This window comes from Stenella coeruleoalba (genome assembly GCF_951394435.1).
Source record: "Stenella coeruleoalba genome assembly, chromosome: 3".
NCBI classification, from domain to species: Eukaryota; Metazoa; Chordata; class Mammalia; order Artiodactyla; family Delphinidae; genus Stenella; species Stenella coeruleoalba.
The window spans coordinates 23367116-23386574 of record NC_137148.1 but is presented as its reverse complement, the minus strand read 5'-3'; the positions used below and the strand labels follow the sequence as shown (position 1 = coordinate 23386574).

At 35.5% G+C, this 19459-nt stretch overlaps 1 protein-coding gene across 1 annotated transcript; it reads right to left on the bottom strand.

Moving 5' to 3' along the window:
* Window positions 1-11199: 11199 nt before the first annotated feature.
* On the bottom strand, window positions 11200-11749 carry LOC307184439 (profilin-1-like; the record flags this gene model as incomplete). The annotated part of the gene is made up of 1 exon (XM_079917964.1): window positions 11200-11749. The coding sequence occupies exon 1, from the start codon at window positions 11620-11622 to the stop codon at window positions 11200-11202; it is 423 nt and encodes a 140-aa protein (XP_079774090.1). The 5' UTR covers window positions 11623-11749.
* Between the last annotated feature and the right edge of the window lie 7710 nt (window positions 11750-19459).

Sequence of the window (19459 nt, the reverse complement as noted above, 5' to 3'; positions counted from 1 at the left end):
AAATAGATGTCATTTTAGGGCAGTTTTAGGTTCACAGCAAAGTTCAGCAGTAAGTATAGAGACTTCCCATAAGCCCCCTGCCACCACACACATGCAAAGTCTCCCCACTCTCAACATCCCACACAAGAGTGGTAAATGTATTACAATTGATGAACCTACATTGACAAATAAATATCACTCAATGTCCTTAGTTTACATTACAGTTTATTTTGAGTTTGTAAATGCTATGGGTTTTGACAAATGTATAATGATATGTATTCATCATTGTGGCATCATACAGAATAGTTTCACTGCCCTAAAAAATCTTTGTGCCCAAATTATTTATCTTTTCTTTCCCCGCAGCCCCTGGCAATCACTAAACTTTTTCTGTCTCCATAGTTTTGCCTTTTCCAGAACGTTACATAGTTGAAATAATACAGAAAATATTATTTCCAGATTAACTTCTCTGACTTAGAATTATGCATTCAAGGTCTCCCATGTCTTTTAATGGCATGATAGTATATATTTTTTAGTGCCAAATAATATTCCATTGTCTGGATGTACCACAGTTAATTCATCCATTCACCTACTGAAAGACATATTTGCTTCCAAGTTTTGGCAATTATGGATAAAACCACTATAAACATCCTTGTACAGGTTTTTGTGTGGACATAAGTTTTCAGCTCATTTGAGTAAATACCAAAAAGTGTGATGGCTGGATTGTATGGTAAGAGTGTGTTTAGTTTTGTAAGAAACTGCCAACCTGTCTTCAAATTAACTGTATCATCTTGCATTCCCACCAGCAGCAAATGAGAGTTCTGTTGCTACCCATCCTTATCAACATTATTCTGGAATATCCAGGTTTGTTCAAGGTAATCACAAGGGTTCTTATAAGAAAGAGGCAAAGGTCAGAAGTGTAGAAAAATATGTCATGATGGAGGCAGAGGTCGGAATGATGCAGACACAATCTGAGGAATGCAGGCAGCTGCTAGAGCCAGGCAAGGCACAGAACAGATTCTCCTCTGGAGCCTCCAAAAGGAACACAGCTCGCTGACAGCTTGGTTTTATCCCTGTTAAACCTCTTTCAGACTTCTGACTACTAGACTATAAGACAGTCCATTTGTTTTGTCTTAAGACCCAGTGTTTGTGGTAATTTTTTGCAGCAACAGTAGGAAAGCAATACACTAGCATATTCCACAGTCCAGTGAGATCTGTGATTTGTGTGAGTCCATTTCACAGTACAGTCCTCATTTATCAGTCATTGTATTTCCACAAAATGCCATAGAGATTACTTACAAAAAGGAATTATTTGGTATCTTATGAAGTCTTGAAATTATATCACTTTTTAATATATTTCTTAATATGCAGAATCAAGTATATTCTGTTAGTGAGAACATGTGCCTTTTTTTTTGTATGTGTTTACCTTCATTTTGAAAAATAACCAGTGTCTCACTATGGTGGGGACACAATTTAAGTAATTTTATCACCATTTATTCCAGTGTGACTTTATTTTCACAGATATTTTTCTCTTTATGGCTGACTTAAATTTCTTAGGTTACTATTTGACAAGCAGGTACGGTTCTCTGTTCTGAACCTAATATATGCTGGTCAAAGATTGAAAAGTAAGAAGACACAAAAATTCCATGTTTATAAAACAGATTAAGTTAACTACATATACAGAGTGTTCTGTATAAAGAGTAAATTAATTTTCTCTGTTTATTATATTTTCACATAAATATTGGTTTAAAACTACCTTTTGGAGACAGACTTTGTATTTTGACATGTGGCTCTTCAAATTATTTTTATATCCAAATCCTCTATAATGTGTAAGTTGGTACTTATAGAATTATATTTATTGAAGAGAAAATTGTTGCTGGACATTTTAAATCTAAATAAATGTTTTTGAATGCTATTATATAATATGAGAGACTGTAGGAAATTTTGTAGCCTATGTAATTTAGAATTTTTCCTGTAGTGGACTTTATTGGACAACAATGTAGCAAGCTCATGTTTATATACAAAATGTAGTTCGTGGTTGATTATAGACACTAAGTACACAGTCATACCATTCTTACTTTATTTGAAGCAAATGAAATTGCTTTAAAATTTTAAATTTCTGAAATACTTGCATTTTGTAAAGAGATGTGCACCCTTCTCAGGCCTTGAGAAAAAGAGTAAATCCTATTTTTACTTTATTCCATATCTGGACATCTGAGGTAATTTTGCTTCAATGCTGCTTTGAAAGTAAGAGGTCTTTTCATTTCCTTCCATCAGCTGAAAGCAATGAAGCATTACAATTCTCTGCCCATCCTATTAATAGATTTGCAACAGAAGCAAAAGAAATTCAAGGCCTTTTTTAGATCTTGGAGAATTTTACAACAGTATCACCAGCAAAAGTCCATAGAAAATAACACACAAAGCAAAGCACACAAAGCAAAACATACTTTTTGATGTGATAGGAGATTTAGTGTGCTTATCAAACTGTTTATACAGATGTAGCATTTTTTCTCAAGCTAACAACATAATGCATAAATTCTCTTTTACTCATATTTTTAAATTAAGAGAAAAAATTTTTAATATCAATATTAAGGGAACAAATGAACACTTTAATAATTCAAAAACATATAATTTTAAATGAATATAAATTTCCATTGGATTTCTATCCCATTGAAAATGAGCAGGACCCTATGTACCTTCCCCCTAATATCCTCTGCTGCCTTTTGTCTGTGAAAAAACTTCAGCCAAAGAATAAGTTTAATCAGAGAAGTGAGGAAATGCAGAAACAAAGGAAAACAGTCCAACAGGACTAAATAATAATAGTCTAGTCATTAAGCAAAGTCAAGGACGTTTAATTACTCCACAAGGGCTATAGATAATATTCTGAGCCATATCCTGTGAGCTGTCTTGTAGATACTGAGACCCCCACCAGGTGGAAGAAGTTAACTATATGATGAGCAGACTGTAGCCATGACATAAGCTGCTACAGTTATGAGAATTGGCCTCAAGGAAATGCGAACAAACTGACCCTGGAACTGAAGATTAACTGTACTTAAAACAATCAAGGTGATGCTGGTCAGACCACCACATGACCAATTTCAAGATGACTTTTAGAGCTGACTGTGTGGGTTTTACATGTAGCCCCCTCCCTCCATGTATAAAAGCTCTTGCCCACTGACTGTCAGTGGCAAGGAGTCAGCCTTTGGACAGTCACCCTCACCCTGCTCCCCAGGTTGCTGGCATCCAAAATAAAGCAAACTTTCCTTTCCACCAACCTTGCCTCTTTATTGGCTTTTGAGGTGCAAGCAGCCAGATCCCACTTTCGGTTACACCATAAATGCAGCATAATTTATTATTGTCAAAATAAAATCTTATTGGGGGGAAAATTGATTGTAAACAATTAGTTCTTTTTACTGTAATTTCCCAAATTTACATTCAAACAAATCAACCAATTCTGTGATGCTTTAACTTAATGTAATTATGGAAAGTATCTCAATATTGCATCTTGGATTGGCTCTGCAAAGATTCCAAAACTAAATCAACTATACACTATACACTACTGAAGATGGAATAGTGACAAAAAAGAATAAATTATGTTGCCCTACTTGAACTAAGGTATTTACAAGTTGATTTTTCCCTCCTCAGTAATTTTCTCTCCTACTACTGAGAAAAGTAGAGAAAGCTCTACTTTCTCACTAGCCAAACTTTAGTGTCCAGTGGGATGGGATTAAATCTGATCCAAAGTTATAAGTGTGATCTCTAAAGGACTAAATCTAAACCTAAGGGGCTATCAGTCTATGCTATACAACAAAGTATTTGAAAAGATTTTTTGAAAATATTCAGGTTTGGAGATTGATTGAATAGATCTAAGACATGATTCCTAGCATCAATATATTTTGTTCACACATGTTTCTAATATAAAAACCAGTATTGAAAACCACTGAACTATTCAACATAATCATATCTTGTCTAGGTGATTTGTTCAGTATACACCCTCCTAAACCAGTCAATGGGATGAGATGTATTATTCAGTCTGCAAATTTTGATACAAGAGTAAAAATCAGGGTGGATATCAGAACACTATGTGGTAAGTCTGGGCCACAAATAGTCTTCCCCTTAAAAGTTTGGTGTATAAATACGGTACATGAAATTGCTTCAGTCACTCAGATGAAGCCAGCACAATGAGTGATGAAATTCCAAGAGGATCACAGAAATGCTAATTTAGTCTTGATTCTGCATCACTTGCAATATGTCCAACCTTAATTATTTGCAGTTAAGCCAATAACTACAAAAACCTTTTTTACTTTTTGATTGAATTTAAGTTAATATTCTCTTACATAAAACTTAAATTACCTGACTGATATAAAAATCAAGGACTTTTAGGCCTTACTGTGTCATTTAATATTGCTTTAAAATATTTTTTGGTCTTAAGCATTATGCTCATTCTTAATTCTAAACTGCATCATATTCCTTCAAAAGGACTGCTATATTTAATCTAGTCAGGACAGGAAACTATGGGAACATAGTGAAAAATAACACTCTGTGATAGTCTCATAATATCTAAACAGTAACACAGAAAAATCCCCTCCATAGTCAGAAGAGAAAAACATAGATGAAGTACTGGATTGCAAATTATTGCTACTATTACTCACCAGAATATTTGATATTTGATCTGCATCATCAAGAAAAAACATAGATGTAAATATTGGAAATTAAATTACATAGAATCTAGAAAGATATTGATAAATGTCAGAGTCAAAGGAAAGGAAGAATTTATTTTTATAGCTTATTTGGAATACAAGTTAAAGATATGGCACTGTAGATAATTTCAAAAATAGGGATCAGTCATAAAAAAATCGATCATGTATAATCTAAGGCCAAGGAGAAATCTCGTGTGTCTGGGTGCATGCATGACTGTGTAGCAATTAAAAGCAGTTTCATTGAAAAACATGAGTAATAGAGATATGCTTTTAATGAATGTCATCAAGGAAAGGGAAAGAGAAGGTGCAACTTCGAATACAAAAATAAGACATATACAGGAGCAGTGTGAGTAGCTGTGCTGTAGAGAGCAGGACGGTTCCTCTGTGTGTGTATGACTGGGGAGCAGGGATAGGAGGTACAACAGCATAAAGTTTGCAGTGAAAACTTAGCAGTCTCAGCTCTACTGGAATAGAAACTATCATCTGAGATTGGCCTCATGAGACTTACAGACACCAGCTATCAGACCTGATCTGGGAAGATGACAAAGATGACTTCACTGCCTCTGCCCAGAAGCCCTATAAGGGAGGTACTTCAACCCTAATTGTAGCCGTGTGGCTGAGAGGGTCTCGGTGCTCCAGCTGGGTGTCTGGCCTTGCCTCTGAGGTGGGAGAGCCAAGTTCAGGACATTGGACCATCGAGACATCCCAGCTCCACGTAATATCAAATGGTGAAAACTCTCCCAGAGATCTCCATCTCAATGCGAAGACGCAGCTCCACTCAACAAGCAGCAAGCTACAATGCTGGACACCCTATGCCAAACAACTAGAAAGACAGGAACACAACCCCACCCATTAACAGAGAGGCTGCCGAAAATCATAATGAAGTCACAGACACAGCAAAACACACAACTGGATGTGGTCCTGCCAGCCAGAAAAACAAGATCCAGCCTCATCCACCAGAATACACAGGCACCAGTTCCCTCCACCAGAAGGCCTACACAACACATTGAACCAACCTCAGCCACTGGGGGAAGACACCAAAAACAACAGGAACTACAAACTTGCAGCCTGCAAAAAGATCCCAAACACAGTCAGTTAAGCAAAATGAGAAGACAGAGAAACACACAGCAGATGAAGGAGCAAGGCAAAAACCCACCAGATCAAACAAATGAAGAGGAAATAGGCAGTCTACCTGAAAAAGAATTCAGAGTAATGATAGTAAAGATGATCCAAAATCATGGAAATAGAATGGAGAAAAAACAAGAAATGTTTAACAAGGACCTAGAAGAGCTAAAGAGCAACAAACAATGATGAACAACAAAATAAATGAAATTAAAAATTCTCTAGAAGGGATCAATAGCAGAATACCAGGCAGAAGAACGGATAAGTGACCTGGAAGATAAAATAGTGGAAATAACTACTTCAGAGCAGAATAAAGAAAAAAGAATGAAAAGAACTGAGGACAGTCTCAGAAACCTCTGGGACAACATTACATGCACCAACATTCGAATTATAGGGATCCCAGAAGAAGAAGAGAAAAAGATAGGGACTGAGAAAATAATTGAAGAGATTATAGTTGAAAACTTCCCTAATATGGGAAAGGAAATATTCAGTCAAGTCCAGGAAGCACAGAGAGCCCCATACAGGATAAATCCAAGGAGAAACACACCAAGACATATATTAATCAAACTATCAAAAATTAAATACAAAGAAGAAATATTAAAAGCAGCAAGGGACAAACAACAAATAATATACAAGGGAATCCCCATTAGGTTAACAGCTGATCTTTCAGCAGAAACTCTGCAAGCCAGAAGGGTGTGGCAGGACATATTTAAAGTGATGAGAGAGAAAAACCTACAAGCAAGATTATTCTAGCCAGCAAGGATCCCATTCAGATTCGACAGAGGAATTAAAAAATTTACAGGCAAGCACAAGCTAAGAGAATTCAGCATGACCAAACCAGCTTTACAAAAAATGCTAAAAGAACTTCTCTAGGCAGAAAACACAAGAGAAGGAAAAGACCTACAATAACAAACCCAAAACTATTAAGAAAATGGTAATAGGAACATACATATCTATAACTACCTTAAATGTAAATGGAGTAAAGATTGCAACCAAAAGACATAAACTGGCTGAATGGATACAAAAACAAGACCCATATATATGCCTTCTACAAGAGACTCACTTCTGACCGAGGGACACATACACACTGAAAGTGAGAGGATGGAAAAAGTTATTCCATGCAAATGGAAATCAAAAGAAAGCTGGAGTAGCAATTCTCATATCAGACAAAATAGACTTTAAAATAAAGACTATTGCAAGAGACAAAGAAGGACACTACATAATGATCAAGGGATCAATCCAAGAAGAAGATGTAACAATTGTAAATATTTACATACCCAACATAGGAGCACCTCAATACATAAGGCAAATACTACCAGCCGAAATCGACAGTAATACAATCATAGTAGGGGTCATTACCACCCCACTTTCACCAATGCACAGATCATCCAAAATGAAAATAAATAAGGAAACACAAGCTTTAAATGATACATTAAACAAGATGAACTTAATTGATATTTATAGGACATTCCATCCAAAAATATCAGAATACACAATCTTCTCAAGTGCTAATGGAACATTCTCCAGGATAGATCATATCTTGGGTCAAAAATCAAGTCTTGGCAAATTTAAGAGAATTGAAATTGTATCAGGTATTTTTTCCAACCACAACGCTATGAGACTAAATATCAATTACAGGAAAAAATTTGTAAAAAATACAAACAGATGGAGTCTAAAAATTACGCTACTAAATAACCAAGAGATTACTGAAGAAATCAAAGAGGAAATCAAAAAATACCTAGAAACAAATGGCAATGAAAACATGATAACCAAAATCCTATGGGATGCAGCAAAATCACTTCAAAGAAGGAAGTTTATGGCAATACAATCCTACCTCAAGAAACAAGAAAAATCTCAAATAAACTACCTAACTGTACAGCTAGAGCAATTAGAAAAAGAAGAAGAAAGAAAAAAAAAAAAGCCCAAAGCTAGCAGAAGGAAAGAAATCATAAAGATCAGATCAGAAATAAAGTAAAAAGAAATGATGGCAAAGATTAATAAAACTAAAAGCTGGTTCCTTGAGAAGATAAACAAAATTGATAAACCATTAACCAGGCTCATCAAGAAAAAACTGGAGAAGAGTCAATTAATCAGAATTAGAAACGAAAAAGGAGAAGTAACAACTGACACTGCAGAAATACAAAGGACCATGAGAGATTACTACAGACAACTATACGCCAATAAAATGGACAACCTGGAAAAAATGGACACATTCTTAGAAAAGCAGAAACTTCTGAGATTGAACCCAGAAGAAATATAAAATATAAACAGACAAATCACAAGCACTGAAATTGAAACTGTGATTAAAAATCTTCCAACAAACAAAAGCCCAGGACCAGATGGCTTCACAGGTGAATTCTATCAAACATTTAGAGAAGAGCTAACATCTATCCTTCTCAAACTCTTCTAAAATACAGCAGAAGGAGGAACTCTCCCAATCTCACTGTAAGAGGCCACTATCACCCTGACACCAAAACCAGACAAAGATGTCACAAAGAAAGAAAACTACAGGCCAAATTCACTGATGAACATAGATGCAAAAATCCTCAACAAAATACTAGCAAACAGAATCCAACAGCACATTAAAAGGATCATACACCAAGATCAAGTGGGGTTTATCCCAGGAATGCAAGGATTCTTCAATATATGCAAATCAACCAATGTGATGCACCATATTAACAAACTGAAGGATAAAAACCTTATGATCATCTCAGTAGATGCAGAGAAAGCTTTCGACAAAATTCAACATCCATTTATGATAAAAACCCTCCAGAAAGTAGGGATAGAGGGAACTTACATCAACATATTAAAGACCATATACGACAAACCCACAGCCAACATCATTCTCAATGGTAAAAAACTGAAACCATTTCCACTAAGATCAAGAACAAGACAAGTTTGTCCACTCTCACCACTATTATTCAACATAGTTTTGGAAGTTTTAGCCACAGCAATCAGAGAAGAAAAAGAAATAAAAGGAATCCAAATCAGAAAAGAAGAAGTACAACTGTCACTGTTTGCAGATGACATGATACTATACATAGAGAATCCTAAAGATGCTACCAGAAAACGACTAGAGCTAATCAATGAATTTGGTAAAGTAGCAGGATAGAAAATTAATGCACAGAAATCTCTTGCATTCCTATACACTAATGATGCAAAAACTGAAAGAGGAATTAAGGAAACACTCCCATTTACCATTGGAACAAAAGGAATACAGTACCTAAGAATAAACCTATGTAAAGAAACAAAAGACCTGTATGCAGAAAAGTATAAGACACTGATGAAAAAATCAAAGATGATACAAACAGATGGAGAGATATATACCATGTTCTTGGATTGTAAGAATCAATAATGTGAAAATGACTCTACTACTACCCAAAGCAATCTACAGATTCAATACAATCTCTATCAAACTATTAGTGGCATTTTTCACAGAACTAGAACAAAGAATTTCACAATTTGTATGGAAACACCAAAGACCCTGAATAGCCAAAGCAATCTTGAGAAAGAAAAATGGAGCTGGAGGAATCAGGCTCTCTGACTTCAGACTATACTGCAAAGTTACAGTAATAAAGACAGCATGGTACCAGCACCAAAACAGAAATATAGATCAATGGAACAGGATAGAAAGCCCAGAGATAAACCCACGCACATATCGTCACCTAATTTACAACAAAGGAGGCAAGAACATAAAATGGAGAAAAGACAGCCTCTTCAATAAGTGGCGCTGGGAAAACTGGACAGCTACGTGTAAAAGAATGAAATTTGAACACTCCCTAACACCATACACAAAAACAAACTCAAAATGGATTAAAGACCTAAATGTAAGGCCAGACACTATAGAACTCTTAGATGAAAACATAGGCAGAACACTCTATGACGTAAATCACAGCAAGATCCTTTTTGACCCACCTCCTAAAGAAATGGAAATAAAAACAAAAATAAACAAATGGGACCTAATGAAATTTAAAAGCTTTTGCATAGCAAAGGAAAACATAAACAAGACAAAAAGACAACCCTCAGAATGGGAGAAAATATTTGCAAATGAAGCAACTGACAAAGGATTAATCTTCAAAATTTACAAGCAGCTCATGCAGCTCAATATCAAATAAACAAGTAACCCAATCCAAAAATGGGCAGAAGACCTAAACAGACATTTCTCCAAAGAAGATATACAGATTGCCATCAAACATATGCAGGGATGCTCAACATCACTAATCATTAGAGAAATGCAAATCAAAACTACAGTGAGGTATCACCTCACACCAGTCAGAATGGCCATCATCAAAAAATCTACAAACAATAAATGCTGGAGAGGGTGTGGAGAAAAGGGAATCCTCATACACTGTTGGTGGGAATGTATTTGATACAGCCACTGTGGAGAACAGTATGGAGGTTCCTTAAAAACCTAAAAATAAAACTACCATACGATCCAGCAATCCCACTACTGGGCATATACCCAGAGAAAACCATAATTCAAAAAGAGTCATGTACCACAATGTTCATTGCAGCTGTATTTACAATAGCCAGGACATGGAAGCAACCGAAGTGTCCATCGACAGATGAATGGATAAAGAAGATGTGGCACATAGATACAATGGAATATTACTCAGCCATAAAAAAGAAACAAAATTGAGTTATTTGTATTGAGGTGGGTGGACAAAGAGTCTGTCATACAGAGTGAAGTAAGTCAGGAAGAGAAAAACAAATACCGTATGCTAACACATATATATGGAATCTAAAAAAAAAAAAACAGTGGTTCTGAAGAACCTTGGGGTAGGACAGGAATAAAGATGCAGCCTTAGAGAGTGGACTTGCGCACACGGGGAGGGGGAAGGGTAAGCTGGGACGAAGTGAGAGAGTGGCATGGACATATATACACTACCAAATGTAAAATAGATAGCTAGTGGGAAGAAGCCACATAACACAGGGACATCAGCTCCATGCTTTGTGACCACCTAGAGAGGTGGGATAAGGAGGGTGGGAGTGAGATGCAAGACAGTGTTGATATGGTGATATATGTGTATGTATAGGTGATTCACTTTGTTATAAAGCAGAAACTAACACACCATTGTAAGGCAATTATACTCCAATAAAGATGTTAAAATAAAAGAGACATATACAGGTACAGTTGGTTTTTTATTTTTATTTTTTTAGTATAACCTTTTTTATTGGGAAAAAAAAGCCCAAAACAGAAAAATTTTCAAGCCACACACAGGAGGGGCATGGGTTGGGGAAGCGTGTCTGTCCTTCCTGCCCAGGTCCCCAGCCCATGTGGTTTTGGCAGCATAAGGAGTGTGGGGTAATGGCCTCCAAAATAAAAATGGCGTACGTGTGTGTGGGATGTAGAGGCGTGCAAAAGCAGTGGGGAGTGGGGGACGGGGAGGGACAGACGAGGTCAGTATTGGGAATGCCGCAGGTGGGAGGCCATTTCATAACATTTCTTGTTGATCATACCATCCTGTACACCTTCTTTGCCCATCAGCAGGGCTAGCGTCTTGGCATTCAGGGTAACAATGATATCGAAGGTGGCGGCTCCGCAGGTGCTCTTGGTACGAAGATCCATGGTAAATTCCCCGTCCTGCAGCAGTGAGTCCTGGATCACAGACCATTTCTGGCCCCCAAGCGTTAGCCCATTCACGTAAAAACTTGACCCGTCTTTGCCAACCAGGGTACCAACCTCAGCTGGCGTGATGTTGATGAAGTTTTTTCCAGGGACGGCTGCCCAGACGGAGGGCAAGTTCTTATAGCCCACGATGGCCGTGTCCTGACAGGTCCCTTCCGCCATGAGCTTGTCTTTGTAGACGTTCCACCCGGCCATGGCGCTGCTACTGGGGTGCTCTCGGGGCTGCTGCTGGGGCCAGGGGCTGGGCTCGGGCTGCCTCGGGCTGGCGGGTGGGGGAAGGCGGAGAGCTTCAGGCACACGCTGTGGTCCGGACCACGGCTCTGCTAGCTGTGCCGCAGCCCTCGCACAGCCACTTCCTCTGCATTACTTTTGAATTGAAGGATAGTAACATCTTCGTACCAATAAATTTAAAAACAACATTTTGCATGAATACTGTGTAAAATTATGGGTGTCAGTGCAGTATAAAAGTAATTATATTTTTCTTCTTCCTTAACGTGTTCAAAATTGAAGGGAATTTAAAATTTTTCTTAAGCATCCATTAAATATAAGACAAATATCTGAAATAAAATACAATACTCTATACTTGGCTATTTACTCAAATCATTGGTGTTTAAGGAAAATTTTCAACTTTTTATTGACAACTTGGAGTTGCATGCACTCTGGTAGGTTGGTTTTATAAGAGAATAATTTGAATAAATGTAATTTTAATAGAGCAATAAAAATGTGGTTATATAAATTGTATATTAGTTTATTGCTTCATTATTGTTTTAAAAATTATTTAGTTGTTCGATTTTTTCAAGATATTTTGAACTCAGTCATTTAGTGTATCTTCTTCCTGATATTTTGATAAAATACCCCACAGACATGTAATATGAAGAAAAATTCAAATCTAAGACCTAGAATTGAAACAAAAACAAATCATAATATTAGGAGGTATTTTAAAGTGAAGAATGTGTAAAGAATTGAGAGAAATGTCAACTAGTGTAAACTGGCCTTGGTCTTAACACAAACTATAGAAACCTGTACAGAGTACATGGATATTTGCTTTGATGTGGGAAAATGTAGACATTACTGTCAAAGAAAAATACAATAGAAAAAAAAATAAACTATCAGCTTTTAGAAACCATCAAATAATATGTGAAATAGTAATCATTAACTCACCTCTGTAGGCCAGTTGTTGTGAAAGTTAAAACTCTTGGTTTAAAGCACCTGACCATTTAGATTATCTAAATGTATAATTATCAATAGTCATAGAGGTATAAACAGTGATGTATCCATCCAGTGATGTATAGTATACTACACACTGTTAAAATCAGTAAAATCTACATTAATGTTTGTATTCATTTGCTAGGACTGCCATAGCAAAGTACCCCAGACTGGGTGGCTTAACAGAAATTTACTTTCTCACAGTTCTGGAGGCTAAAAGTCTTAGATCAAGGTATTAGCAGATTAATTTTCTTCTGAGACCTCTCTCCTTGGCTTGTAGATGGCCATCTTCTTTCTTTATCTTTTCATGGTCTTCTGTATGTGTCTGGATCCAAATTTCCTCTTTTTATAAGAGCCCAACTCAATGACAACATTTTAACTTAATTACCCCTTTTTAAGATTCTAAATACAGTCACATTCTGAGGTACATGGGGTTAGGACTTCAACGTACAAAGTTTGGTGAAATACAACTCAGACAATGACAATATTTTAACATGGAATAATCACTATCAAATACTGTGTGTGGGAAAATCAAGTTAGTAAAACTGCACAGAATTATTCTGCATATATTAAATACACTCATTTTGAGTGATAATCAAAGGGATTTAGTGATTATTTTAACATTTTATGACAGGTATGTATTTTATGTATAATTAAAAATTATAAGACTATAAATCATAGCTTCTGAAATTATTAAAAAGGAAAATACACTAAATAAAAAATTGATAATAGAAATAAAAGCAGAAATAAACTCCAAACTCTAGTGAAAGTACTGTTACCATCAAGTATAGGTTATTCAAAGGCAAATTATTAATAATTAAACTTGGTAGCACTTTTAAATATAAACAGAAATATAGACTGGCCTGTAACTATAAATGATATGAAGGCGAATTTAGTTTATAAACAAATGGGTGTCAGGAAAGTTCACTTTTAAGAAATAATTTATTCAAATTAAATACCCTTCTCGATTTTTCTCCTGTGAAAATAGTAATAAGTTTAATATCCTTGGTGTGATAGACTGAATAAAATCCCCAAAGACATCAATGACCTAATCCTTGGAACCTGTGACTATGTTAATTTACATGGCATAAGAGTTTGCAGATGTGCATAGATTAAGGATTATGAAATAGGAAGATTATTTTGGATTTTCTGGATGGGCCCCAAATAATACAAAGGGTCTTTTAAGACGGAGACACAGGGGCAATGTGATTAAGAAGCAAAGAGAAAACGGTGATGTGATGACAGAAGCAGAGAGAGATTTGAAGATGCTACATTGCTGCTGGCTTTCAATATGTGGGAAGGAGTCACAAGTCATGAAATAAGGGCAGCCTCTGGAAGCTGGGAAAAGTAAAGAAACAGGCTTTCCCCTGCACCCTTCAGAATGAACTAGCTCTTCTAACAGCTTAGTTTTGGACAGTGAGACTGATTTTGTACTTCTGATTTCCAGCACTATACTTTAATAAATTTGTGCTGTATTAAGACGCTAGGTTTGTGGTAATTTGTTACAGCTGCAATAGTAAATTAATGCACCTGGGAATTGGAACATACGCTTTTCTCAAGGCCACATGGAAATGTGGGAGTCCTGACCCCGGGCTTAGAGACAACAGGGAGTCTCATTTCTAGTCTATCATGAAATCTTCTGAGTCCCTTTCCCAAATCTGAAAACCAGTGGTTCTTTACCCTGTCATTCCTTGATTGAACAAAAAAATCTTCAAAATGGTTGTATTTCAATACCTAGGATCTAACTATCCTAGGTAAACTGTGGGCTATTCTTTCAGAGGTTATGCTGCTGACCTTGAGTGTGGGTACAAAACCTGGCTCTGTTCTTGGCCCTGGATCCTGACAAATACTCAGTCTCTGGGTATTTTTTGCATTACCTTTTTTTTCCCTCATCATCAGTACATTTCTCCAGTCTTTCTCCTCTAGGATACATAGTCTACTCCCTTGAATTAGTGAATAGGAACCATCCCAGTGCAATCTCTTATTGGCTTGGGCAAGAACATTAAAGCAAAAAATAATAATAATTTGGGCTAGCCTAATAGGAACAACTAAGACATATTCTTAATCCCAGAGATATTGAATTTGTTACCATCCTTATAGCACTAGGGAAGTTTTCTTCCTTCCTCTTTTGCCAAGGAACATGCTGTAATTATACAACATGGTTGAAGTTTATGTGCATCAGTAATTATGAGTCTGAGAATTGATGTAAACATTCTCTTACCTCCTTTATTATCAAGCAAAGGGGGATGGCTTTGTCTGAATAGGCTTTGTCTATTTTCTTCCTAATTGACTTAAGTAAAATGTATATTAACCTGTTTCCAGACTTTAGTTTTACTTAGAGCATTCCATGGAAACAAATCTATAGGAAGAATATAGGAGCTAGATATCACCTCATCCTGAATTCTTCACTCTTCATATTTGTATGTTAGAGTCATGGCCTGGACAATGCCTGAGACCCAAAGCTTTGGAGTGCTTTAAATAAAATAAATTGTCTTAAGTTTCAAACTGCTAAAGCTCCCTGCTCTTGTGATCTCATATACTTATTGCCCCAGGACGCATAACATAATACATATGTAGAGTGGATTGGGGGGGACAGCGAGTCAGTGAAGATTAATCTTATTGGTATCCAGGATTTATAGGTTTAGGATTCTTCAATTTTAAATTATGTAACCAAGCACGGTATAGGCATGACATTCCAATGATATTTAAGAAATGAATTTATTGCATTATAGTCGTTGCTTATTTGGTAAAACATTTCAGCAACTTCTTTAAATAATAATTTGAAAATTTCTATCTAATAAATCAATCTAAAATATATCACCATTTTGTGAAATTTTATATATTTTTCATCAAAGTGGCATTTTTAATGAGATGAATGATGGACTGAACAACTAATTATATTGTTAATCTTTGACCCTGGCATCCCATTCTATTTATTTCAATTACAATACTTCGTGGGTATTATGAATTCTTTATATGATATATTAGCTTATGCATTTTTTTTAATTTTTTAATTTTTTTTTTTTTTGCGGTATGCGGGCCTCTCACTGTTGTGGCCTCTCCCGTTGCAAAGCACAGGCTCCGGACGCGCAGGCTCAGCGGCCATGGCTCATGGGCCCAGCCACTCCGCGGCATGTGGGACCTTCCCGGACTGGGGCATGAACCCGTGTCCCCTGCACTGGCAGGTGGACTCTCAACCACTGCGCCACCAGGGAAGCCCAGCTTATGCATTTTTAACAAGACAAATTGTGCTGTAAAGAGGACACTATTATAATGAAACTTCCTTAAGCTAAGAGCAGAAATTCTGACACAAACATATATTTTTCAAAGAATATTAAGAAATATTTTATTTTTATTGGTCATTCTTAACACAATATATTTACTAGCTTTTAAGAGAGTAAAAAATAATTTAAGGATTGCCCAATGTAATTAAATAAAACAGTTCAATATTTATGGAATGCATATATCTTTCACAGTGACATGTTATTTAGCAACAACTGAGAAAAAAATGAAACATAAGCTATTTATTAAAATTATAAGCATTTAAATGAGACAGTACAAAAAGTAAAGTGATTGCATTTGCCCATATGAGTGTCTTTTCTGGCTTGTAGAAATTTCCTTTTCACTCAATGATTTCATCTTTTTGTGCATGGAAAATATGAATACAAAATGAATCAATTCTGATGAAATGAAAATATTTCCAGTAAAATAGCTTGATTATTCCAAATATGATATATATGTGTGTGTGTAGTTAATGAAGTCATTCATTTCTGCCATCACTGCTATTACTTAACACTGTCTTATTAAGATAAATGGATTAAGAGAATAAAAATAAGTATGAGGTCATACCAGTAGAGAGAAGAATATATAAGCATTAGTTTTTATATAGGCAGTTACTACTTATACAAGAACAAAAAAAGGACAGAAGAAATTATCACAAATTACTTTAATTTGTATTAAAATCACAAAGCAAGGAATCTACTACATATCTATCAAACGACAAAGCAAGCTTGCAATTGTGGTAAATGGAGAAAATGACCACAATTCTTCACATCTCTGTCTGTGTGCCCTTTACAATGTGACTTTGCAGCTCCTCCTATGAATAGGTTGGGCATATTTTTTTGCCTCTTGAGTGATGACTCTGTCAGATAACCAGATTTGACCAATGACTCAAGAGCAAATATGATACATGCAGAGACTTGAAAAGCATTTGCACATTCGAGTAGTTCTCTCTTCCTGTTCTTGGGCTAGCCTGCTGGATAACACATATCGCCCCAACACATATCAAGCCAACAAATGGAAATATAAGTAAGGTCATCCTAAAAAAATTCAGCCCCATCAGCTGAGCTTGGAGACCAGAGAAGTTGGACTATACCAGCATTTTTTGTTGTCAGTATTCTGGATTTTGGCCATTCTAAGTAGGCTAGTTGTGATATGTCATTATTTTAATTTGCATTTCGTTAATGACATGTGATGTGGAACATCTTTTCGTATGCTTTTTTGTCACCTGTATATCTTTTTTGATGAAATGTCTGGTCTGTTCATTTCTTTTGACCATCCCACAAATTTGATAAGTTTTCATTTTCATTTAGTTCAAAATATATTTAGTCTCCCTTGAAAAGTTTTATTTGACTCGTGTTATTTAGAAGTGTGTTGTTTAATATCCAAGTATTTAGGGATTTTCCAGTTTTCTTTCTGTTAACGATTTTTAGCTTAATTTCATTGTGATCAGAAAGCTTACATTGTCTAATTTCCATATTTTAAAATTCATTAAGGTGTATTTTGTGGACCATAATGTGATCTACCTTGGTGTTTATTCTATGTGAGCCTGAGAAAATGTGCATTCTGCTGTTGTTGGAAAACATAGTCCTAGATGACGATTATACCCAGTTGCTTGATGATACTCATGAGTTCCTCTGTATCCTTACTGGTTTTCTGCCTTCTGGATCTGTCCATTTCTGATAAAGTGGTGTTGAGTCTTTAACTATAAGAATGGATTAATTTATTTCTTCTTGTAATTCTATCAACTTTTACTTACTATATTTTGATGCTCTATTTTTAGGTACATACAGATTAAGGATTCTTGTGGCTTCTTGGAGAATCAACCCCTTTATCATTATATAATACCCCTCTTTGTCACTGGTAAATTTCCTTGCTCTTATGTCTTCTCTGTCTCTAATATACCTACTTCCAGCTTACTTTTGATTAGTGTTAGCATGGTATATCTTTCTCCATCCCTGTATTTTTAAAATATGTGTCTTTAAATTTAAGGCTAATTTTCATAGACATCATATAATGGGGTATTGTTTTTTTATTCACTCAGAATATCTGCCTTTCAGTTGCTATGTTTAGACCATTGACATATAAAATGATTATTGATATGGTTGGATTAATATCTACTATATTTGTTATTTTCTATTTTTTCCCTTGTTCTTTGTTTCTATTTTTATCTTCCACTACGTTTTTTCTATTTATACTTTTAATTGAGGGTTTTATGTGTTTTGATTTTCTCTTGTTTTTTAGCATATCAGTTACACTTTTTTAAACTTTATTTGTTGCCAGAGATTTTGTGAAATATGTTTAAATTAATTCAAGACCTCTTTCAAATAACAATATACCATTTTATGCGTAGTGTGAGTACTGTATAATAACAAAATATTTCTAATCCCTTCCTTCTATCTCTTGTATCATGGGGTATTATATATACCCATAAAGATATATAATTATATAGATTGTTACTATTATTATTTTGAACTGTTATCTGATCAATTATAATTGATCAATTAAAAATAAGAAAAATGAAAGTTTTTATTTATCCTCACTTTTCCTTCTCCAATGCTTTTCCTTTTTTGAAAGTAGATCCAAATTTTTGATCTATATCAATGCCCTTCTCTCCAAAGCACTTCTTTTAACATTTCTTCCAAGGCAGGTCTACTGGCAACAAATCTGTGCAATTATTTTTTTTGTCTGAGAAAGTCTTATTTGTCCTGTACTTTTGAAGGATAATTTCTCAAGATACAGAATACCATACAATGGTTTTATTATTCTCTCAATAATTTAAATATTTTATTCCACTCTCTTATTGCTTGAATGGTTTCTGATGAGAAGTCCAATGTAATTCTTATCTTTGCTCCTCCACAGATAAGGTGTTTATTTCTTCTGTCTTACAAGATTTTTTGTTTATCTTTGATTTTCTGCAGTTTAATTATGATATGTCTAGGAGTAAATATTTTTGCCATTTTTCTTCCTGGTGTTCTTTGAGATTCCTGGATCTATGGTTTGGTGCTTGACATTAATTTGGGAAATTTTCAGTCATTTTTTTCAAATAAATCTTTTCTTAGAATGTCCTTCTCTATGCTTACATTGCCCATATACTCTTGCATGCTGCCTACTTTATCCATTAGACCCCTTAGCATAATAATTATAGTTGTTTTAAATTCACTCTGATAATTCCAACAACCTTTCCATATCTGAGTCTGGTTCTGGTGCTTTTTCTGTATCTTCAAAATGCTCTTTTGCCTTTTAGTGTATTTGAATCAGTAGACTGAGTAAAGAAGCTCATCCTCATCAACGCATGGACATCATTCAACCTACTAAAGGCCTGAATAGAACAAAAAGGGGAAAGAGGGGTGAATCTGTCCTTCTACTTGAGCTAAGACATCCATTTTCTCCTGCAGTTAGATATTGGCACACCTGGTTCTTGGGCTTTGGACACAGACTGGGATATACACCATCCACCCTCATTTTCAAATTGATATAGACATGTTTAGGCAAGACAGTCATGCTTACCTTGCCAAACCTCTTTCATAAATTCATCTAACTCTAA